The sequence below is a fragment of the Mus caroli genome, unplaced genomic scaffold, assembly GCF_978045245.1.
Source record: "Mus caroli unplaced genomic scaffold, Mus_caroli_1 scaffold_13, whole genome shotgun sequence".
NCBI lineage: Eukaryota > Metazoa > Chordata > Mammalia > Rodentia > Muridae > Mus > Mus caroli.
In genome coordinates this window covers 25,044,499-25,069,977 of record NW_028227268.1, presented here as the reverse complement: position 1 = coordinate 25,069,977, position 25,479 = coordinate 25,044,499, and the positions used below count along the sequence as shown (strand labels likewise).

General features: G+C 39.7%; 1 protein-coding gene across 2 annotated transcripts in view; it reads right to left on the bottom strand.

The window, feature by feature from the left end:
* Positions 1-25,479, bottom strand: part of Npepps (aminopeptidase puromycin sensitive) — a 79,380-nt gene that overhangs the window by 43,695 nt on the left and 10,206 nt on the right. Inside the window, exons 1-3 of one of the 2 annotated variants that reach the window (XM_029483394.2) lie at positions 22,309-22,393; positions 18,287-18,417; positions 8,384-8,461 (exon numbers count right to left, since the gene is read on the bottom strand). Coding sequence is in view for 1 of the 2 variants with exons in the window: in XM_021176671.3 (XP_021032330.1) it covers positions 8,384-8,461; positions 22,309-22,393 (163 nt within the window). In the remaining variant the exon portion in view is untranslated. Of the gene's footprint in view, positions 1-8,383; positions 8,462-18,286; positions 18,418-22,308; positions 22,394-25,479 lie in introns of those variants that run through there. The other variant, XM_021176671.3, reaches the window with a different exon arrangement.

The window sequence follows — 25,479 nt, the reverse complement described above, 5'->3', positions numbered from 1 at the left end:
TGATATTTCAGGCTGTCATTTTGAAATGCTAAAAGTAATGATGTCTGACATTGATTTAATGTTGTTGATTTTTTTTTCTACTTTGACATTAACTTTTTTTATTGCCTTAAAGTCAAATTTCATGCCTGAAACTGAATTTGTTCTTTGGAAAGTTTCAAAGTCACACAAGTGCAAGTCTATACAATAGGCAATGGACAAAAGGCATGGCTTCTACTTAAAAACAGGTGTGTTTGCCATGTGGCTAAACTCATTTTCTCATGTGTCAGCAAGCACTAAACTAGTGTCACACAAGTAAAATAACCACGCCCTGAGCGCTTCGCTGAAGCTCAACTGAAAAGGCACCTGAATGGTTTGAAATCAGACACTGATCTGTGACATCTCAAGGGACAATGAATATTTTCTGGTGTGTGTGCTAGGATGAACCTAGGGCATCATGAATAATGCTAAAAAGGTTCTCTGCCATTGAGCCATAGCCCAAACTCCAGGGAATACTTTTTCTTTTAACAAGAATGACAGATTACAGGGGCTGGAGAGTTGACTCAGCGTTTTAGAGCACTGACTGTTCTACCAGAGGTCCTGAGTTCAAATCCCAGCAACCACATGGTGGCTCACAACCATCTGTAATGAGATCTGATGCCCTCTTCAGGTGTCTCTGAAGACAGCAACAGTGTACTTATAATAAATAAATAAATGAATTAAAAAAAAAAGACAGATTACTAGGACGATAAGTATTAACATAGTTATGAGACTATAAGAATTATTAATGATGGATACAAATTAATAACTAAGGCAAAAAATTAAGAAAATAACTAAATGTTTTATTCTCTATTTTGAATAGTAATTTACTGTGCTTTTAAAAAGCAGGTATATTTATACTATTAAGGTGGGCTGGTGAGATGGCTCAGTGGGTAAGAGCACTGACTGCTCTTCCAAAAGTCCCGAGTTCAAATCCCAGCAACCACATGGTGGCTCACAACCACCCATAATGAGATCTGATGCCCTCTTCTGGTGTGTCTGAAGTTAGCTACAGTGAATTTATGTACAATGATAAATAAATCTTTTAAAAAAAAAAACTATTAAGGTTTTAGGAAGAAAATACAATAATTTTTAAAATGCATTACCCTTAGTGGGAACTGCTACAGTCCCACCAATGAAACTGGCAGTCTGCTTTCACTGTCAATATGTTTTCTAATAACTCATATCCATAGAAAATCTACTTTCAATTTTTTTCAATTTGGAACAAAAGTGGATTTAAAACTCATAACTAAATAAGAAAGGCTGCTTACACTTTTACTTGGTTTTAAATCTCCAAGGTCATCAAACCATAACAAGATACTGACAGTGACCACTTCCAAAGAGTGGTTTACTAAACAAAATACAAAGTATTGGAAAGGATAATTACCTGAAATTCAAACAAAACACAAGTTAAAGATTTTTTAAAATCATTATTAAATTAGTTTCACATTATACAATACTAATCATAAAACATTACTACTAACAGAATTTTAAGGTAACTAGAAAAAAGGACTTTGACAAATTTCATTTATCAAATACCAAGATGAACCAACAGTCGGTTGATCTTTAATTTTACACCTATTCATAAGGAACTACACTGTTTCCTCAAATTAGATACTTAATTTCAATGTCCAACCTACTTAAAAACACAAAGCTAGGTTAGTGGCTCACACCTCTAATCTCAAAACTTGGGCAGATCTGGGTTTGAGGCCAGCCTGGTCTCCATGGTTGAGAATTCTAGGTCAGCCAGAGCTGTAAAGGTGACCTTCTCTCCAAAAACAACAACCAAAACAGAGAAAACAAGAAAAGAAAAAACCCAAAACAACAAAAAACAAACCATAAAATAATGATTAAAATGAAATAACTAAGACAATCACAACATCCATCAAAAACATAAATGTTGAAAGTTTAGGAAATTATAACTGTAAAACCTACATACCTTGAAATAATTCGATTAAGTTTACTAAATGCTATAAAATTAAAAATTAATTTCTTTTTTTTTTTTTAGATTTTTTTTTAATTAGGTAATTTCCTCAATTACATTTCCAATGCTATCCAAAAAGTCCCCAATACACTCCCCCCCCCAGTCACCCACCCACCCACCCCCACCCCTTGGCCCTGGCATTCCCCTGTACTGGGGCATATAAAGTTGGCAAGTCCAATGGGCCTCTCTTTCCAGTGATGGCCTACTAGGCCATCTTTTGATACAAATGCAGCTAGAGACAAGAGCTCTGGGGTATTGGTTAGTTCATAATAATGATCCACCTATGGGGATGCAGTTCCCTTTAGCTCCTTGGGTACTTTCTCTAGCTCCTCCATTGGGGGCCCTGTGATCCATCCAATAGCTGACTGTGAGTATCCACTTCTGTGTTTGCAAAAATTAATTTCTATAAAAGGAAAACATTATGAACAGTGTGTTTCTGCATAATGATGTCACTTTACAAGATTTTGAAGACTGTTCTTAAGTTTTCAGACCTTGCAGTGATCATGGGATATTAACCACTATTACAGTTTTCAGACCTTGCAGTGATCATGGGATATTAACCACTATTACAGTTTTCAGACCTTGCAGTGATCATGGGGTATTAACCACTATTACAGTTTTCAGACCTTGCAGTGATCATGGGGTATTAACCACTATTACAGAATGATGCCAGTATCAGAGATGCTTTAGTGGCTATCTGATAACTGGTACAATTGTTAAGTTTGAAGAGACAAACCGCAAAGGCTACTGACGACATCATACGATTATGTTCATTCAATATTTACTCCATCATCACTCAAGACCAGTTCTATAATCTGATCTGAAAAATCCGAAAAGATAAAGAACTTTTTCTTCAGATTTAGTTAGTTTTATTTCTTCCAAATTCATATATTTATTTGTGAGGCAAGACCTTTATTTAAAGCAAAAATGACTAGATGATCCTGAAAACTTTGATAGAGTGTGAAGTCAATGGTTTTCCAATAAACATTATCACAGATATTCAATAATTTAAAAATTAAAATTAAAAAAGGGGTGGGATGGAGAGATGGCTCAGCAGGTTTGAAGAGCACTGACTGCTCTTCCGGGAGTCCTGAGTTCAATTCCCAGCAACCACGTGGTGGCTCACAACCACCCATAATGAGATCTGACGCTCTCTTCTGGTACATCTGAAGACAGCTACGGTGTACTTACATATAATAGTAAATAAATCTTAAAAAAATAAAATAAGCCGGGCATGGTGACACACGCCTTTAATCCCAGCACTTGGGAGACAGAGGCAGGTGAGTTCGAGGCCAGCCTGGTCTACAGAGTTCCAGGACAGCCAGGGCTATACAGAGAAACCCTGTCTCAAAAAATAAAATAAAATAAAATAAAATAAAATAAAATAAAATAAAATTGTGTTGCTATTATCAGTGGTTAGAGGAGTAGGTTTCTTTCTTTTCTTTTTTTTTATTAATAGAGGTTTTTTTTGTTTGTTTGTTTTTGGGAGGGGTTCTTTTCTCTTTTAAATGGGGTAGGTTCTTTCCTTCTACCTCTTCATAGGTTCTAGGGATTGGATTCAGGTAACCAGGCTTCTATGGCAAATACCATTACCCACAGGGGCATCTTGTTAGCCCAATATTGAATAATTTAATAAGTCACACTTGCAGGATTTTCTAGCAGTTTTGTGAGTCATTATATTAGCTTAAGAATTTACTACAGTGGCAGATGCCTCAGTGGTTAAGAGCACTGGCTGTTCATCCAGAGCCCAGGCTTGGTGCCCAGCACCCACACGAGGCTCACAGCCACCTTCACTCCAGCACCAGCTTTCTGATCCTATAGGCTGGCTCTGCACACACAGACACAGAGATACACACAAACATCAAATATATTTTCTTGTAAAAGAATTGTTCTAGTAATTTAAAAATCTCAAAAAAACATATAAAGTATTATAGGTTTACTCAATTTCCAATAAAATATGAAGCAGATAATAAAAAACACTATTTTGATTTATAGCATAGTACATGTATGTAATTTCTCTGGTATTTTTGAAATGGATTTTAACATTTACCATGGGTTTTATGAATTTATTAAAAATTATGCAGCCTAACCTAGTGGTGGTGGCACATGCCCTTTAATTCCAGCATTTGGGAGGCAGAGGCAGGCGGATTTCTGAGTTCAAGGCCAGCCTGGTCTACAGAGTGAGTTCCAGGACAGCCAGGGCTACACAGAGAAACCCTGTCTCAGGAAAAAAAAAAAAAAATGATGTAGCCTGGAACTGGAGAGATGGCTCAGCATTAAGAGCATAGGCTCCTCTTCAAAAGGACCCAGATGTGACTCCCAGCACTCACAGAGCGGCTCACAACTGTGTGACTCCAGTCACAGTTGAGCTGAGCCTTCTTGTGGCTTCCTCAGGCACCAGGCACAGACAAGCATACAGAGAAAACATCCATATACATAAGATTATTCAGAAAATAGTATATAAATGACTACAAAATTATGATAGAGTTTCTAACAATACATAAGAAACTCATCCCTTTTGGGGGCGAACTGACAGAAGGACAGGTGGAGATTTCATCAGACAGCATATGAATTTTAAAGCTGAGCAAGATTCTGTCAGAATGAAATAAAACAGGGCTAGGGGTGTGAAGATGTGGCTCAGTGATAAAGGCATTAGTCTAACATGTGTAAGCTTTAGGTTCAATTCCAAGTTGTTGGGGATAGGGATTAAATTCTGAGCTGAAGTTGGGCATGCTGGCCAAAAATTTACTCCCAGGACTCAAGAGGGAGAGTCAGGGGATCTCTGTTTGAAGCCAGCATGGTGTGTACTACTTATCATGTTCAAGCCCAGCCAGAGCTACATAGACTCTGCCTCAAACAAAAGAAAACAATAAAGCAAGCACACACAAAAACTGAGCTGAACAACGTAGGATATACCTAGAACCCCCAGCACTGGAAGGCAGAGCAAAGTTCAAAGCCTGCCTGGCTTTCATACCGAGTTCCAGATCAGCTAGAGGAACACCCAAGACCTATCTCAAGATGATAGAAATTAGAGGTGGAGTCCAAGGTATTAGGCCCTGGGTTCAATCCCTATACTGTGAACAAAGAAGCAAACCCAAAAGCATGGTGAGTGTAGCAGAGACATAGGCTTTTGTTTGCTCTGTTTATTTCTGAACTGTTGTATTATTGTATTATGCTGCCCAGGATGGGCTGGGGCTCATGGCACTACAGTACAGCTGGCTGGCTTCCACCTGCCTTTTTATCTGGGTTCTGTGGCTCCAACTTGAGACATAAGGCCTGTGTGGAAGCAACTTGACCATCTCCTTAGCCTCTAGTTTAATATTTATGACCCATTTTTACTCAACTCCTGCTCTTGTGTGTGTGTTCCAAATAAGCCATATTTAATGTCCAGCCCTCCCTCACATGGCACAGAACCACCTGTAAATCCAGCCCCAGGGAATGTGTCCAACTCTGGCTTCCACTGGCACCAGGCACATATTAAGTGCACAGACATACATGTAGGCAAAACACACACATAAAATTACTTCTTGTTTTGATTTTGTTGTTTTGAATAAGATCTTTCTATGTAGTCCTGGCTATCCAGCTCATTATGTAGGCCACGATGACTTCAAACTCAAATAGGTCCTCCTACCATTGCTGCTTGCTCCCCCAACCCCCAATGCTGGGATTTAAGGTCTGTGCCATCAAGGCCTAGCCTAAAATTACTCTGGTTTTATCAACTAACAGTTCCTATTTTTAAACTGATACAGAAGCCTCAGGCTTACCTATAAACTATGGAGTCGTCCTACCCAATGTGCCCTTAACTCTCCATAAGCATCCAGCAGCCAATGGTTTTAACTCTCATTCTAAACACTTGCTGATATAACTGTATTCACTTTAAAAAAACGCTCATTTTTACGTATGGGTACTTCTCTTGCATGTGTATATGTATACTACACGTGTGCCTGGTGCCCCAGAAAGCCAGAAAAGAGCATACGGTCCCCTAGAACTGGAATTACAGACAGTTATCGGGAACTTTTTTGTTTGTTTGTTTTTTGAGATTGAGACAAGGTTTCTCTGTGTAACCCTGGCTGTCCTGGAACTCACTTTGTAGACCAGGCTGGCCTCGAACTCAGAAATCTACCTGCCTCTGCCTCCCGAGTGCTAGGATTAAAGGTGTGCGCCAACACTGCCCAGCTATCAGGAACTTTTAAGACTCTAACACAAATTCATGGTTTGACTAAATACAGACTTCTAAGTTGAAAATCAGATTCACCTAGTATTTTAAACAAGTAATCTGTGAGAGGATAGTTTCCATTGTTCCTAATAAAAGTCTAGAGTGAGGGCAGGGATGCAGCTCGGTTGGTAGAATGCTTGTCTATCATGTACAAAGCCCTAAGTCTGACTCCAAGCACCCTATCAGATGTGCCGGGTGGCCTGTAATCCCAGCACTTGAGATGAAGGTAGGAGGAACAGAAGTTTAAAGCCACACTTGGCTATAGTGTTTGAGGCCAGTCAGGGCTACATAACATCTTACTTCAAAAAATAAAACAAGTTTGGTGAAGGTACACACCAGCTTCCATCCCATCCCAAAAGAAATTCTCTCAAAGCTTCACTTTATTCCCAAGGCACTAAAATCTGCTTTGGGATGCAATTTGTTATATTTTCTCAATCTCCCTCTTGCCAAAGAAATATTTTGTAAACTAATAGCTCCTGTATTTAATTCAAAGAGATTTTTAAATTTCTTCTCTTTTTAAAAAAATTTTTTTTAATCTTTTTGAGATAGGGTTTCTCTGTGTAGCCCTAGCAGTCCTCAAACTCACTCAATAGACCAAGCTAGCCTTTAACTAAGAGCTCCACCTGCCTCTGCCTCCTGAGTGTGGAATTCAAAGTGTGCAGCACCACCACCAGGCCCTGTACTATTTTAAACATATGATCCATCGACTAGAATATGTGCATGTGTGTGTGTGTATGTATTTGTATGTATATATATATATACACACATATATATGTACACACACATATATATCAATGTGTTATAATTAGTACTTTATTATGTTAAAAAGAAATCATGAACTTACTGTTAAATACACCTCACTATACGAATGTGTCAAAATCAATCTCTGTGTTGAACAAATACATTAGTTTTAATTCATTTGACAACACGTGAAATGTCTCAATAAATATTCTTTTAGCTATAAAATACTTTTGTTATGACTTCTCCTTAGAATATATTCCTATAACAGAACTGGTGGTAAGAGCTGTTTTTCTTCTTCTTCTTCTTCTTCTTCTTTTAACAAGCTGGTTTTCAAAGTATTTACATGGGTTTATCTCTAACTAGTATTGCAGAGACATTTGTTTATTTTCAAGAATCTTTTTCATTTAAGTGTTATTTCAATTTCAGGGGTGGGAGGGGGATCAGAAGCGGGTGTGAGAGCCCCCAGGGCTCGGTGTCCAGAACCAAACTTAGTTCTGTGGAAGAATAACAAGCATTCCTTTAACCACTGAGCCATCTCTCGGCCCGCATTGAGAATTTTTTATTTTTTTTTATTTTTTATTTATTTATTTTTGGTTTTTTTGAGACAGGGTTTTTTTTTTTTTTTTTTTTTGGTTTTTCGAGACAGGGTTTCTCTGTATAGCCCTGGCTGTCCTGGAACTCACTTTGTAGACCAGGCTGGCCTCGAACTCAGAAATCCGCCTGCCTCTGCCTCCCGAGTGCTGGGATTAAAGGCATGCGCCACCACGCCCGGCCGAGAATTTTTTAAACTTTAGTTTACTTGACAAGAAAAAACCTGTTTAGAACTTATTTTTATATTTCTGATTACTAGGAAGCTAAATCTCTTTCACACATGTAATAGTTATTTACATGTTTCTGTGCGGTCTCTCCGTATCTTTCATCATCCACTCTTATCAAATTCCTAGAGCTTTCCTGATTGAGGATAATTTCTTCTATATTAAGCTCAAAAGGTCTTCTATATTCTTTGGGCTTTTATGTCAAATAATAGTAACATCATACCAATAAATCCTCCTTTTGATGCTGTCACTAGTAAAATTTCTCTTGTTCTGGTCATACACCAGAATGCTAGGGAAACCCTGTCCTCAGAGTTCAGTCAGCACCCGGAGGAGGGAGCGCCTTACATGGATTGTTAGCAAACAGAACCTGAAAGCTATACATCTTATTCTATAGCAAATAATCTATAGTTTTTCATAGTTTTCTGTTTAAGTAAAACACAAAGACAAAGAAATTTGAAATGTTTATTTTCATAATTCAGAATTTTTAAGGGGGAAGAAAAGCTCTTAATGTTTTAAGCTGCATGCAATAATAGTGGAAGAAATGGGATAATTTCTTTGGAACAGTAAGCTGCTTTCTCCCTCATAGGATTTCACAAAAGGCATGTTTCTTACCTGTTTGGAGAGTGCTAGGAAAAGACAAGGTGACTTTCTCATCTTCATTCTGATAGTTAAATCCTGTCGCATGAATTTCTGGAAAGAAGAAATTATTTCACAAATCTGAGTACATCGAAAAGAACAAATCTCAACTGCCACAGTTAAGAACTTTAACAAAATGTCTCCTGAAATAAATGAGCTATACTCGTTTGTGAGACAGGTCTGGCTATAGACATGTATGTATATCATGTTACTCTGTAGTGTCCCAGACTGACCTGGGTCTCATAGCCATCCTCCAGCCTTAGCCCTCCACATGTTAAAATGAAATAGTCCTTTTGCTTGTTTGTGTGTTCTGAAAATGAGGTCTTACTAGCCTGCCAGGTCTGGAAATCAGAGATCCTGTGCTAGCATTAAAGGTGTGTGCCTGGGCAAAATGCGACCTTCTCAGTTGAGTAAACCAAGTTACAATAATGAGTGAAACATGTTCCTTAGACAATCATTACACGTGGGCCGAGAAAGATGGATCAGTGGTTAAGAGCACTGACTGCTCTTCCAGAGGTCCTGAGTTTAATTCCCAGCAACCACATGGTGGCTCACAGCCATCTGTAAAAAGATCAGATGACCTCTTCTGAGTGTCTGAAGATAGCTACAGTGTACTCATATACAAAATATATAAATCTTTAAAAGAAAAAAACTACACATGGGGCTGGACTCAGTGGTTAAAAAGCACCAGCTGTTCTTTCAGAGGACATGGGTTCAATTCCCAAAACCCACATAACAGTTTACAACTGTTTATAATTCCAGTTCCAGAAGATCTGACACCCCCACATAGCCATACATGTAAACAAAACACCAATGCACAGAAAATATAAATAAATCATTAAAGAAATAATAATAATTACATGTGGGCTGGTGAGATGGTTCTATGGGCAAAGGTCCTTGCTGTACAAGCCTGGTAATAGTAGGTCAAAAATCTCAAAACCCATGTAGATGCACCAACTCCACAGAACTGTCCTATAACTAATACACACACAATTTTTAAAAATAATTTTATTTCTTTATAAATTTGCCATCTTTGGTGATATAAGGAAATAGGGTTACTACAAATGATATATATATATAATTTGTGTGTGTGTATGTGTATATATATATATATATATATATATATCCCCCAGACAGGGTTTCTCTGCATAGCCCTGGCTGGCCTCGGAACGCAGAAATCCGCCTGCCTCTGCCTGGGATTAAAGTGCTGGGATTAAAGACGTGCACCACCATGCCCGGCAATGATTTTCTTTTTTATATATTCATTTATACTGTGCTTATATTTTTGTGAAATAGGGTCTTACTATATTACTATATAGCAAGACTATCCTTGAACTAGCAATTCTTTTTTTGTTTTGTTTTTTGTTGTTGTTGTTGTTTTGTATTGTTTTTTCCAAACAGGGTCTCTCTGTGTAGCCCTGGCTGTCCTGGAACTCACTCTGTAGACCAGTTTGGCCTCGAACTCAGAAATCCATCTGCCTCTGCCTCCTAAGTACTGGGATTAAAGGCACTTAATCCACTGCCCGGCTCAAACTAGCAATTCTCTTGCCACAGCTTCCAAAGTTGTGATATAGTTTTTGCCAGATTTACAGATGATATTACTTTCTATGTTGCATCTATGCAGCATAAATCTTTGGAAGATTTTAGTACATTGTCAATAATTCATTGTTGGGCTGGCGAGGTGGCTCAGCAGGTAGGAGCATTGACTGCTTAAGTTCAAATTCCAGCAACCACATGGTGGCTCACAACCACTGGTAATGAGATCTGACGCCCTCTTCTGGTGTGGTCAGAAGACAGCTACAGTGTAGTACTTATGTATAATAAATAAATCTTTGGGCCGGAGCAAGCAGGGACTAAGCAAGCAGAGCAGGCTGGGTTGATTAGATCACTCTAATCAGAGTGATCCTAAAGGTCCTAAAAATTTAATTCTCAACAGCCACATGAAGGCTCACAACCATCTGTACAGCTACAGTGTACTCACATACATAGAATAAATAAATGTCTTTTAAAAAGGGGGGAGGGGTGGAGAGATGGCTCAGCAGTTAAGAGCACTGACTGCTCTTCCAGAGGTCCTGAGTTCAAGTCCCGGCAACCACATGGTGGCTCACAACCATCCGTAACAATATCTGGCGCCCTCTTCTGGAGGGTCTGAAGACAGCTACAGTGTACTTACATATAATAAATAAATAATTAAAAAAAAAAAAAAAAAAAGAATTCATTGTTAAAAACGTCATGAAGCCGGGCAGTGGTGTCACACACCTTTAATCCCAGCACTAGGGAGGCAGAGACAGGCAGATTTCTGAGTTCGAGGCCAGCCTGGTCTACAGAGTGAGTTCCAGGACAGCCAAAGTTACACAGAGAATCCCTGTCTCAAAAAACCAAAAAAAAAAAAAAAAAAAAAAAGAGAGAGAGAGAAAGTGTTCAACATAATAGTCATCAAGGAAATGCAAACTCAAACCCCCACTGGCCACACACACACTGCAATGGTTAGCTTTACTAGAGTGTCAACAAAAATGTTACCTAAAATTAAACCTAATGTTGTTGGTGCAAACATTCTCCAAGCAACCGCAGGGTTCCCATGTTTGCTTGGACAGTTCTTTCATCAGCTATGTAAATGCTGTAGAGCATCCATTCACATGGAACAACTCCCTCTTTTTGTTTTTTAAGATTCACTTTATTTATTTTATGTATATGAGTACACTGTAGCTGTGCTGATGGTTGTGAGCCATCATGTGGCTGTTAGGAATGAAGGTTGCTGGCTCCGGTCAGCCACATTCGCTCCATCCTAAAGATTTATTTATTATTATATCTAAGTACACTATAGCTGGGGTGTCAGATCTCACTATGGATGGTGGTGAGCCACCATGTGGTTATTGGAATTTGAACTCAGGCCCTCCAGAGGAGCAGTCAGTGTTCTTAACCACTGAGCCATCTCTCCAGCCCACAACTCCCTCTTTTTTGGGGATGTTAAGGGGGGGATTTCGAGACAGGGTTTCTCTGTGTGGCCCTGGCTGTCCTGGAACTTACTTTGTAGACCAGGCTGGCCTCAAACTTAGAAATCCGCCTGCCTCTGCCTCCCGAGTGCTGGGAGTAAAGGCATGAGCCACCACGCCCTGCCACAACTCCCTCTTTAAAGATCTGTTCTATCACTTCTAAGAACAATCTTCCAGGGCTGGGAGTGTAAATCTGGTGCTTCTTTTAACATGCATGAAGCCCTGGGTCCTATCCCCAGCACAAACATGGTACATGGTTGTAAGTGGCTGTAACTGAAGTCCCAGGACTCATGAGACAGATACAACTCAGAATTTCAATGTCAATCACAACTACATTGTAAAAGTAACTTTTTTTAAGGAGCCTTTGATGATGAGTTCGCCACCACTGACACACCAGAAGAGAGCTTCGAAAAGGGCATCAGGTCTCAGCCCAGATGATTGTGAGCCACCATGTGGTTGCCAGGAATTGAACTCAGGACCTCTGGAATTGAAGCCAGTGTTCTTAACTGCTCGCTCATCTCTCCAGTCCCGTAAAAGTAACTTTTTATTCTCCTATATTAAGGCTTACAGCCTCTGTGTGCTAACCTAGGCATAGTGCTGGAAGCTTCTAGCCTTCATATAATCGTATCTAGTCCTAGACTGCTTTCCGCCCGAGAGGCGCTGCTGAGTTAAGAACACTCTCTACTCCTTCCTGAACTCTGGCTGGCTGGTCAGCTCGCTGTTCTGGCTCAAACTCCTCTCCATGCCAACTGACTCAATCCAGCTTCTCCTGGTACCTCTGACTTTTTGCTCTGCTTGGTCTCAAACTAACTGTGGCAATCTAAAGTAGCTTCCCTTTCCTAGTTAACGTTGGGCTTATCCTATTCTGCCAAATATTCCTCTGATTTGTCACTTTGTCTGCCACCCAATTTGACATCACTTTCAAACATGGGTGTTTCCTTCTACAAACTAACTTTACCTTGTTTGTGATTAAAGGTGTGTACTAACGGACTGTTTTGTACTCCAGTCAGAGAAATTAAAGGTGTGTGCTAGGGGTGAGCCACACCAGAACTAGAAATAGTTTTTTTCTGTAAATAACACAATCTCAGAGTTCACAGTGTGATCAAATATCCTGCAACACTACATAGTGTGTTCAAAGCCAATCTTGGCTACAAGAGACCCAAATTTAAAAGAGGAAAAAAGGAAAAAAAAAAAAAAGAATAATCCTCTTTGTAGATATCCCTCTCCTCATCTGTCTGTCTCTGTCTCTCTCTCCTTTAATACTATTATTCTTGTTGCCTATTAGGCCATTAATAATCTATTAGTATTTGGAGTTTTACCCAATGGTCCTAGCTCATAGGACCAAAATAGGTCTTAATTAGGCATAACTTAATCTTCCCTGTCTTTCTCTACCCCCACCGTTTCACAAGATGCCACATCTGATCCATAGGAGGCAGGAATGTTACACTGAGATGCCAAGAGGAACCTGCCCTGGCTTTCCTGGATTTTCTCACCAATGCCATCAGCATTAGATAAGCAAGTCTAAAAACAAAAAGGAAAAAGTTTCAGAGAGCTTCCAGACACGAGAAATCCCTAGAGAAAGATAAGCCTTTTCCCCCTATTCTGTTTTGGCTTGTTTTAAGGATCTCACTAGGTAACCAGACTGGCTTTGAATTTGCAGAGATCTACCTGCCTCTGCCTCCTAAGCACTGGGATTACAGGCTTGTACCACCATGCATGGTACTATATACAGTCCACCTGTATCCTTGTAATAAACCAGAAACAACTCCCTGAGATCTGTGAGCTGCTAAAACATAGTCATCAAAACTGAAGAGGCTGCTGTGAGGACCTGGAGTAATTGGGAAATTAAAAGCACAGGTAAAAATCACCCAGGGTTTGCAATTGATATCTGAAAGAGAGGGACAGAAATATCTTGGGATCTGAACTCTCTACCTATGGGACCTGACACTATCTATAGGTAGAAGGTATCAGAACAAAATTGGATTAGATGACACCCATGCTCTCAACTGCTTGCTTGCTCACTGGGGGTGGGGAGACCCTCACTTTTTGAGGTTAGTTTCCTGTCTTACAGTATGATAGACCATTTATCTTCCCAAATAAAATATAACTAGTAAGAAGGAATGTTGAGTTAAGCCTAGTGTGGTAGTACATGCCTTTAAGCCCAGCACTCAGGAGGCAGAGGCCATCCTGGTCTACAAAGTAAGTTTCAGGCCAGCCAAAGCTGTTACACAAAGAAACCCTATCTCAAAAAATAAAAATAAAGAAAAAAGTGAAATTGAAATTAGCTGGGTAGGTGTGCCAGCCCATGCTTTTGTGAGGAGACAAGAGTTAAAATGGGGTCTCTCTACAGAGGCTGGCTGTCCTGGAATTCACTATGTAGATCATGCTGGCCCTGAACTTATAGATCTCCATCACACCCAGCACTCAGCAGGCAGAGATAGACAGATCTTTGCATTCATTGCCAGCCTGATCTACACAGCCAGTTCCAAGGCTACACAGTGAAACCCTGGTCCAAACAAAAAAATAAAAGAATGAATGTTAAGACTTCCTTGGGAAGCCGGGCAGTGGTGGCGCACGCCTTTAATCCTAGCACTTGAGAGGCAGAAGCAGTAGGATTTCTGAGTTCGAGGCCAGCCTGGTCTCCAGAGTGAGTTCCAGGACAGCCAGGGCTACACAGAGAAACCCTGTCTCGAAAAACCAAAAAAACAAAAAAAAAAAGCAAACAAAAAAAAAGAAACTGTCTTGAAAACAAAGTGAAACAAAACTTATTCTTATTTGATCTGTATGGGTATTTCGCCTGTACTACATATATGCTGGGTGCTTGAAGAATCCAGAAGAGCGCATTTGATTCTCTACAACCAGTGTTAACCCCAGCTGTGAGCCAGCATGTTCGTGGGCTCATCTCTTTAGCACAGGCAGTATACAAAAATACATACATATGTGCATAAATGCATACCTACATATATTGATTCATTAATAACAGACAGACACATGGATACTTATGCGTATGACTATTTTGCCTGGATGGTGCCACCAGAGGTTAAAAAAAAAGGAGGGCATTGGATCCTCTGGAACTGGAGTTATAGTTGTGAGCCAACATATGAGTTGTCTTCTGTAAGAACAAGTGTTCTTAACCACTGAGCCACCTTTCAACCATAAGCCATCTCTCCACTCCCAAAAAGTAAATAAATCTTTAAAGTAAATCTTCTAAGTAGACACAACTATACACCAAGTATAAACACATTTTTATATTATTTTCTCATTTCTCTGAGACAAGATCATACTATTTATATGTTGCCCAAAGTGGCTTCAAATTCTCAATCCTTCTGCCTCAGCAACCTGAGTGTCAGGATTTCAATGGACCACATGCTTGTCTTACAAACTTATTTTAAACTTTACTTAAAAGTGTTTTAAAGGTCAGTTAGGCATGATACATGCCTACACACCCAGAACTCTAGAGGCTAAAGAGAAGCTGAGTTAGAGGCTAGGCTAGGCTACACAGTAAGACCTTGTCTAAAAGCACCTGGAAAAATTAATCTTTAACATGGAAGAAAAAGGCTAAGTGCTTGAGAGCACTAACCTAGAACACGTGTATAGGAACAGAAAAAAGCTATCAGACACAAGTTATTATTCCACACTATTTCTACACCAAGATTAAAATAATATCATAATGTACTTCTTTTTTTTTTTAAAGATTTATTTATTTATTTATTTATTTATTTATTTATTTATTTATTATATGTAAGTACATTGTAGCTGTCTTCAGACACTCCAGAAGAGGGAGTCAGATCTTGTTACGAATGGTTGTGAGCCACCATGTGGTTGCTGGGATTTGAACTCCTGACCTTCGGAAGAGCAGTCGGGTGCTCTTACCCACTGAGCCATCTCACCAGCCCCCATAATGTACTTCTTAATTGTTTAAAAATTAAATATGTGATATAGCTGGGTGCTGCACACCTTAATCCAAGCACTTAGAAGGCAGAAGAAGCCAGATCTCTGTGAAGTGAGTCCAGCCTGGTCTACAGAGCAACTTATAGGACAGCCAGAGCTACATAGTGAGACCCTATCTCAAAAAAATAAACAAACAAAAACACCAAAAAATTAAATGTAATAAACATAAACATAATAAACATAAACATAAAGTATAAACATAAAGTATAATAAACATAATAAACATAAAGTATAATAAACATAATAAACATAAAGTATAATAAATACTTTATATAAGCGCTAAACACAGTGTTGATTATAACTACTATAAAATGTTCTGAGGGCTAGAGAGTCTGAGGCAAGAGGATTCTCACTTTAAGGCCAGCCTATATTTTGTAGTGAGAACATCTGAAAAGGGGAAATGAAAAGAGAGAATAAGAGAAAGAGACAGACAGACAGACAGAGAAATACTCCTCGGTATTTATACAAAAAAAGGACTTAAAAACCTTAAGATCAAACAAAAACATGAATGTGGATGTTGACAGCAGCTTGACGCATAGCTGCCAAAATTTGGAAGAAAGCAAAACATACTGGTAAGTGAATAAATTGTAGCCTATGCAAAAAGCAGACTTTTTTTGTTTGAGACAGGATCTCACTATGCAGCCCTGGCTAGCCCTAGCTGTGTAGAACAGACTGGCACAACTCACAGAAATCCACCTACCTCTGCCTTCCAAGAGCCTGTGCCACCACCCCCGACTGAAATATTATTCAGTGCTAAAAGGAAACAAGTTTTTTTGGTTTTGTTTTTTTTTTTGGATTTTTTTTTTCGAGAAAAGGTCTCTCTGTGCATCCCTGGCTGTCCTGGACCTCGATATGTAGACCAGGCTGGCCTCAAACTCAGAAATCCACCTGCCTCTGCCTCCCGACCGAATGCTGGGATTAAAGGTGTGCACCACCATGCCCGGCAGGAAACAAATTATTAAACCACAAAAAGACATGGAGAAAATCCCAATGTATACAATTACAGCAAAAAGAGCCAATCTGGAAAAACTGTATACTGCATGATTCCAATTGTGTTATTTTAGAAAAGACAAAACTATGGGCACCGGGCTGGAGATGGCTCACCAGTCAGGCACACATACTGCTCATCCAGAGAAAAATTCCCAACAACCACTTGTAACCAAGAGTATCTAAGGATATCCCACACCCTTGGCCACTGTGGGCACTTACAATCATATGCACAAAGATATATATTTATGTATATACTCAAATACTCTCTCACACACACACACACACACACACTAGTAATCAAACCACCTATAGGCACAGCAGTAGTAACATTAGTGGCTGTCAGGAGATAGACAGGGAGGAATGGACAGGTAGAGTAGAGTAGAGATGGTTTTTAGGGGAGGAAATCAGTTCCATGTGGTAAGACAACGGTAGATGCTTGTCATCATTTGTCAAAACCCACACACAGTACACCAAGACTGAAGCATAAGCAAACATTAGATGACAATGTTTCAGAGGACCATCAACTGGGACCACTAATTGCACGCTGGTACAACATGCTGACATTAGATGAAGCTGTTAAGTGCACGGGAACAGGGATTATATGGGCACTCTCTGTATTTTCTTCTCAATTCTGCTGTTAACCTAAAATAGCTCTGAAAGTAAAGATAGAAGTGAAATAAGGTAGCCATCAACTTAGAAAACAGTTCCTCAAGGTAGTCTGGAGTAGTCAAGTCACCCATTCCTCAAAAGAGCAAAGAGAATTATATTCCCATTCTCCAAACTCACTACATTCAGAAAGAATAAACCAGAGACAAAAGTAAATTAAAAAAAAAAGAAAAGAAAAGCCAGGCAGTGGTGGTGCATGTACACCTTTAATCCTAGCATTGTGGAGGCAGAGGCAGGTGGATCTCTGAATGAGGCCAGCCTAGACTACACACAGAAACCCTGTCTGAAAAAGTAAATAAAAGATGAAGTAGGAGGTTGTTAAGTGTTAAGTGTTCAAGGCCAGTCTTGACTGTATAGCGTGTCCCCTTCTCAAAAAGCCAAATGAAACAAACAAAAACTCTCTGAAAGGAACCTGGGTGAGGCCTAACTGAGTGTGAGGGAGGGAATGAGGAGGAGTCTAGCCCTGGTAGTCAGTCCATCATGGGCCCAACCTCTCCACACAAAGAAGTCTAAAATTCTATAAAAAGGAGCTGACTGAAAGATTCTGAATATTTCAGTATTTATAGTAGTAGAAATGAAATTCAGGGGCTTGCACATGTTACACAAGTATTCTACCACTGAACTACACACCAGCCACTAATATTTTCTTTTTTTAAGCATTGTTTTCTAGGGGGTGCACACCACAACACAGTAACTCTGTCACCTTCCACCATGTGGGTTCACAATATTCAACATAGGTCATGAGGCTGGGAGGGTGTTGTAGTGCCTCACCCCCTTCTCAGTCTTCCCATTGTAAGGGCCACACAGTATTTGAGAATAATGACATTAAGTCAACTTCAAGAAGGTAACTAGTGTATTATCTATACACATAATTATATGATAGAATATGCATTACTAAGAGTTAGACAAGGGCTTACAATCAAGTGAAGGTTTAACAATCTGCTCTGATGGTGTGTTTGGCGATATCCTTTTATTACATTAAATATATGCACGCTTCCATAAGCACACATTCAAATACACAACTGTACTTAAAGAACAGTGTAATTTAGGTCAAGCTTAGCTAGATAGGCCAAGGTGATGCTGGTAAATCTGGAACTATGCACTAGAGCTCTGAATAGACAAACTTCACCAGGGGGAATCCTTTCCCACACACTAACGCTGCAAGCAGATTATCTGAAGGATACACTCAGGCAAAAGCCAGCACAAAACTTTCCAAAGATCCTTTTCTATGTGGCTTTACTCAATCTGTCTATTAATGATAAATTAAAAGACTGGTTACCTGTCAGGACCTGAGTTCAGGCACTCAAGAGTTTCGTATTTTTCTTGCAGACGCTGATGACAACACTAACCCTGCCCTGTGTAGGGAGGTACACTCCTTGCACTGGCTTAAGTGCTAGAATTTCACCAACCCTTGAAGTGTAGAACAGTAAAAAAAGAGTTTTCAGCCATTTTTGCTGAGTAAGATCTCAGTTGTATTAAATTAACCATGCTTAAAATACAGTGCCTTAGAGTCTAATGGTTTCTCAGGATTAATGCACATATCACAAGATGAACTTTCTTCATCTATTAAAAACTTACATTGCAACAACTTCATGGTTTCAAATACTTTTCTAGTTGGTTTTACTTTCAAGCATCAAACTTTAGTGGCTCCTAATAGCTGAATGAATTTCTTTCTCTTTTCCTTTCTCTGTCTCTGTCTCTGTCTCTCTCCAGGTCTCACTATGTACTCCCCAATTTGTCCGGAACTCCTACAAGGTCCACCTTCCTCTGCTTCTATAGAGCAGGGATTAAAGGTATAGGACACCATGCATGGCTGAATCAATCTTGCACAAAGTAATCAATCATAAGTATTAATGGGTACTTGATGTGATTAATTAGGTTAAAATGGTCCCTATTACCAGCAAGTAGCTCTGGAAAGAGCTGGATCAAATTTATAACTATTTGTTTTGTGTGTGTGTGTGTGTGTGTGTATGTGTACAGAGGCTAAATCTATCACTGTTCCTTATGCAAACTTTAAAATATCAAATCAGCCAGACAGTGGTGGTGCACGCCTTTAATCCCCGCACTTGGGAGGCAAAGGCAGGTAGGTTTCTGAGTTTGAGGCCAGCCTGGTCTACAGAGTGAGTTCCAGGAAAGCCAGGGCTACACAGAGAAACCCTGGCGGGGGGGGGGGGGGGGGGGATCAAATCAATAAAATTACCATTTTGTGAATTACGTTCTAATATCAAATGAACTCAGCATGACTCTGGGTTTCTCTTGACGCTACAGGAGAAAAGGATTGAGAAATGTGCTTTAGCTAGTTCTGAAGGAAAACTCTGTTGTTTCTGTTTCTCCGAGACAGGGTTTCTCTGTGTAGCCCTAGCTGTCCTGGAACTCACTCTGTAGACCAGGCTGGCATCCCAGAGATTCAGCTGCCTATACCTCCCAAGCAATGGGAGTAAAGGTGTGGGCCACCACTGCCAGGTGGAAAAGATTTTAAGTATCTAAAAGAGCGGCAATGTTTTATCAGAGTCTCTACAGAGCCTACTCCTTAAGCAGGAACTGCCCTGCTGCTTGCAAGGTGAGAGCACTCTCAGGTTGCTCCAGTGCAGGTCACTGCCAGCTTAGCACCACTCAGCTGCACACACAGCAAACCCTGTAAACCCTCTGCTCCTTTCCTGCAGTTTGGTTGGGAAGTGTTTGGGGTTTTTTTGGTTTTGTTTGTTTTTTAGATTTATTTATTTGTTTTATGTATATGAGTACACTGTTTCTGTCTTTAGAGACACCAGAAGAGGGCATCAGATTCCATTAAAGATTCCATTAAAGATTCCATTAAAGATTCCGATGCCCACACGGATGTTGGGAATTGAACTTAGGACTTCTAGAAGAACAGACAGTGGTTTTTGTTGTTGTTGTTGTTGTTGTTGTTTGGTTTGGTTTGGTTTTTTTTTTTTTTTTTTGAGACAGGGTTTCACTGTGTAGCCCTGGCTGTCCTCTGTGTGTAGCCTGGAACTCACTCTGTAGACCAGGCTGGCCTCAAACTCAGAAATCTGCCTGCTTCTGCCTCCCAAGTGCTGGGATCAAAGGCGTGCGCCACTGCTGGCTCAGACAGTGTTCTTAACCACCTCTCCAGACCCTTGCTGGTTTTTTTTTTTTTTTTTGGGGGGGGGGTACATTTTTTTTTTTTAGTAGATATTTTCTTTATTTACATTTCAAATGTTATCCCCTTTCCCGGTTTCCCTCTGAAAATCCCCATCCCCTCCCCCTCCCCCTGCTCAACAACCCAGCTACTCCCGCTTCCTGGCCCTGGCAGTCCCCTCTACTGGGGCATAGAACCTACACAGGACCAAGGGCCTCTCCTCCCATTGATGACCGACTAGGCCATCCTCTGCTACATATGCAGTTGGAGCCATGAGTCCCACCATAAGTTTTCTTTGGTTGGTGGTTTAGTCCCTGGAGTTCTGGGGGTACCGGTTAGTTCATATTGTTGTTCCTCCCATGCTAACTCTTGTTTTTTAAGTAAGCTACTGAAGGGTACATGTGTATTTTACTAGATTTGCCTATCTATACTGGATGCCTCATTAACAGTTAAAACCCTACAGTGACAGGGCTGGCTCATTGGGTCCTTTTCAGAGGACCCGGGATCAATTCCCAGCACCGACATGGCAGCTCCCATTTGTCTGTAACTCCAGTTCCAGAGGATCAGATACCCTCATACAGACATATGCAGGGAAAACACCAGTGCACATAGAATTAGAGAGAAAGAATGATGATTCTGGGTGTTTCTATCTTCCATAGCACGAAGTACATGGGCTAGACTAGATAAGTAAATAATAAATGGCAGGGTTTTTTTTCTTTAAACAAAAAACAATACTAACTGAAATGTTCTTTAACTGAAAGCTAGTCTCCATGGAACTATCTCAAGTCTTTCCACTTTCCCTCAGCAGTGAAGAAACTGATCATCCTCTCATTTGCCAAGCAACCTTCCAAAGTCCACACTGCAAGTCTACCTGAAGAATTGGTTGTTTAAAGTTAAAATGTAGCAGGCAGTTCTACTTCACAAACTAGTGAGCATAAGCTAACTGTAGCAAAAGTATGGGCAACCACTATTACCTCATCTTTCTACTTTAAGATGTCTAAGTCATGATGGGCTGGAGAGATGGCTCAGTGGTCAAGAGCACTGCCTGCTCTTCCAAAGGTCCAGAGTTCAAATCCCAGCAACCACATGGTGGCTCACAACCATCTGTAACAAGATGTGGCTCCCTCTTCTGGAGTGTCTGAAGACAGCTACAGTGCACTTACATATACTAAATAAATCTTTAAAAAAAAAAAAAAAAGGGCTGGTGAGATGGCTCAGTGGGTAAGAGCACCCAACTGCTCTTCCGAAGGTCTGGAGTTCAAATCCCAGCAACCACATGGTGGCTCACAACCATCTGTAACAAGATCTGATTCCCTCTTCTGGAGTGTCTGAAGACAGCTACAGTGTACTTACATATAAATAAGTAAATCTTTAAAAAAAAAAAAAAAAAAAGATGTCTAAGTCATGATGGCCTGGAGAGAGGGCTCGGTGGTCAAGAGCACTGCCTGCTCTTCCAAAGGTCCTGAGTTCAATTCCCAGCAACCACATGGTGGCTCAGAACCATCTGTAATGGGATCTCATGTCCTCTTCTGGTGTCTGAAGACAGCTACAGTGTACTCATGTACACAATAGATCTTTAAAAAGAAATAAAAGTCGTAACACAAATGCTAGACCTTAAAAGAAACCTACCTGTATGCTTCATTTCAACATAATGTAAAGCAGAATAAAAAAAAAACTAAGAAAAATACTGATAATTTTATCTATGTCAAATGAGACTTTCAATGAAATCAATTAACCAATAAAATATTCTGCCAAGGAATGGCAAGGTAAACACAAAAGTAAAAAGAAGTTCTGAACCTCAAAACTATCCTAACCTTACTGAAACTGCACATGTACACTAGTTCTCACTTACAGATGCTAACAGGCCTCCACAGAAGCACACCCTGGCTCTTCACATCCTCATGACTAACTCCATCATGCAACTTCAGCCCTAACACCTGGGCTCATCAAGTATTCTCCCGATTAGAGGCAAGACTTCCTACCTCAAGGCTCAAGGTGGTGAGGTCTTTTTCAGAAGAATACTGTCCTCTTGCCTCAGCCTCACAAATCCTGGGATTACAGGAATGTATCAGCGTGCCCAGCACAGTTTAAAGCAGGCAGTATAGAAGTTTCAGTCTGAAAGTCTAAGTCAGTCCGGTTCTATCTGTCTCTCACATACCAAATTAAAATGGAACAGTTCTTACCTTCATCTCCTTCTGGCGCGTATGAAGCTGTAATAATGTCAATATCAGCACAATTCATCACAATTTGATTGGTTGCCTGCCTTACCTAAGAAAAGAAAGACCAATTATTATCAGAAATAGTACAAAATATGTTCACCTTCAACCTGGACTAATGTTTCATGCACTTTTTTAAAAACTAGATTAATTATTTATAAAATGGTAAAAATAAATGAGTTATTTCAATACTTCAAAGCAACTCATATTTTCTAAATTAGATTAAAAGCAATGATACATGTTTACATTTTCATACTATTTATCAATATATAAAATCTTCTCTACTTAAGTCTTTATATAAAAATTTTCATTTTATATTGGGGAGTAGACAGATAGCCTGGCCACTAAGTGCAGAAGGGTGGAGTTCAATTCCCAACATCCCTTCCACACCCAGGAAGCTCACATTCGTCTATAACCTCAGCTCCTGGGGGAATCTGTCTCTGGCCTCTGTGGACATGTATGGGTATGCACCTGCACACACACACACAAACACATACACACACACCACACACACACACACACACACACACACACACAATAAAAATAAAAATAAAATAAAATATAAAAAAGAATGCTTTTTAATGGCTGGAAAAATGGCTCAGTGGTAAAGAGGCACTGACTGCTCTTCCAGAGGACCTGAGTTCAATTTCCAGCAACCACATGTTGGCTCACGATCATCTACCTGCAATGGGATCCAATGTCCTCTTCTGGTGTGTCTGAAGACAGCAACAGTGTACCCATATTCATAAAATAAATGCTTTTAAAAATGCTTTTTAAAACTTCACAACTTAGCATAAAATCTCCTGTCCCACCTGGGAATCCTTTGTCCAGTGCATTTAGACTATATATTCTACTTACAACTAGTCACTTAGAAATCCAAGTTATGAGATTAACTGCAGAGATGTACAAGTCCGCATGTCCAAGTAATACTTATTTTATATCCTTAACAAATGACACAAAGATACAAAAATAATATAAAGCAGAGATTAAAACATTAGCTGGGCATGGTGGCACATGCCTTTAATCCCTCCTGCACTTAGGAGGCAGAAGTTGTTCAAGACCAGCCTGGTCTACAGAATGAGTTCTAGGACAGCTAGGCTACACAGAGAAACCCTGACTCAAAGAAAAGAAAACGTAAGGATGGGGTGGAGGTCGGGGGTGGGGGAAGAAGAATAGAGTAGTTCTTTTACTGTTGGCAAGATACAAAGAAGAGAGCAAATATGCCCTCATATTTCAGGTATCCACTAGAGGTGTTGGATTTCATCTCCTCAGGAAAACAGGGGCCTACAGAACAAATATAATGAAATTGCATTTTCTAGAGATAACTACCAACTTAATGTTACGGCCTATCTTTCCTGTATATGTTCAAACACACAAAGATCTACAAACTGTTCTTTACATTTTACACAATAATTTCAAGGGTACTTTCCCAACTAACTTTATTAATTTAACATTGTGTTTTCTGGAAATGGGTTAATGTGATAGATGCAGACCTAACTTATTTATATCAAATGTTATTCACATAGATTTCTTTGTTTATTTTAAAGTCAGGATGTCACTATATAGCCTTTGCTATCCTGGAATTCACTATGTAGCCCAGGCTGTCCTAGAACTCACAGAAATTCACCTGCTTCAGCCTCCATTGAGATTAAAGGTATACACTGCCACACCTGGCATGATCTTATTAATCTGAACTCCTCTATAATGTTCCACCCTATAAAAAAGCAGTTATTTATCCAGACTCTTCCTAAAGAAGTTTATTTCCGTGTTTAAACCATTGTTCTGCTGCTTGTTTGTATTGCATATAAACAAAATGACTACAATAAACATCTTGGTCTAGTGTCTTCTTCTACACATGCACTTTTTTTTTTTTTTTCAGAGAAAGAACCAAAATTGGTAGTCTTTCTGGACTGGAGGATATATATCTCAACAATACCAATATTTTGACAAATTTCCTCCAGAGTGACTCCAACTGACATTCCACTGTACAAAAAAACAAATTCAGTACTTTCTGAACTACTTTAAAGTGTCTAACAAATGAATAGGGCAGTGGTGGCGCACGCCTTTAGTCCCAGCACTTGGGAAGCAGGTGGATTTCTGAGTTCGAGGCCAGCCTGGTCTACAAAGTGAGTTCCAGGACAGCCAGGGCTACACAGAGAAACCCTGTCTCGAAAAACCAAAAAAATAAAAATAAAAAAAAAAATCCAAACTGTGGCAGAAGCTGGCTCTGTCAGTACATTCCTGCTGTCAATCCTAACAAACTGAATCTGATCCCCAGGACCTCTATATACACCATGCCATCCACAGATCCTCACTAACAAGTAAGGAATGCAATTTTTTTTACAAAATGAAATGCAGAAGAAAGAAAGCACTGAACTGGAGATTTGCTCCAAAGAGAGAGATGAGTATTTTTCAAAGTTTGAAACTTATGCCAACAAAACAACTGACTTAGTTGCTGACCTTAATCCTCATCTAGGCAACCATTTGTCACCTAGCAACACATACAGTCAGTTTTCATGGCAGCCAAGCATTTGATTTATCAATGTCAACATACCCCAACCACATTACATTTGCAAATCACATTTAGCTAATTACTACCATAACCACCAAGGTGCTTAAAATGTTTACTTTAGAAAGCACTGTATATAACATCAAATTACCAGTATTTTTTTCATTCCTCCCATGTTTAGGGAAAATACACCCGTTTATACTAATAAATCAAGCTTTTTGTACTTAACAGCTTCTTTCTCTTTTCAGGATACTGACATTTTTAGAAGAGTAAAAGAAGTCAGAGGAACAAAAACATGTACCTTAAAAATAGACCTCCACTAAACCTTTTAAATAGTCAATATTGCCAGGCGTGGTGGCGCACGCCTTTAATCCCAGCACTTGGGAGGCAGAGGCAGGCGGATTTCTGAGTTCGAGGCCAGACTGGTCTACAGAGTGAGTGCCAGGACAGCCAGGGCTACACAGAGAAACCCTGTCTCGAAAAAACCAAAAAAAAAAAAAAAAAAAAAAAAAAAGTCAATATTTTTTGCACCTTATTAGAAATGCATTTTAAAAGGCAACCAAACACGGGGATAATCTATAGAAAGTGACTGAGTTAGCATTTACTGCCTGGTAAGTAGTAATCACTTA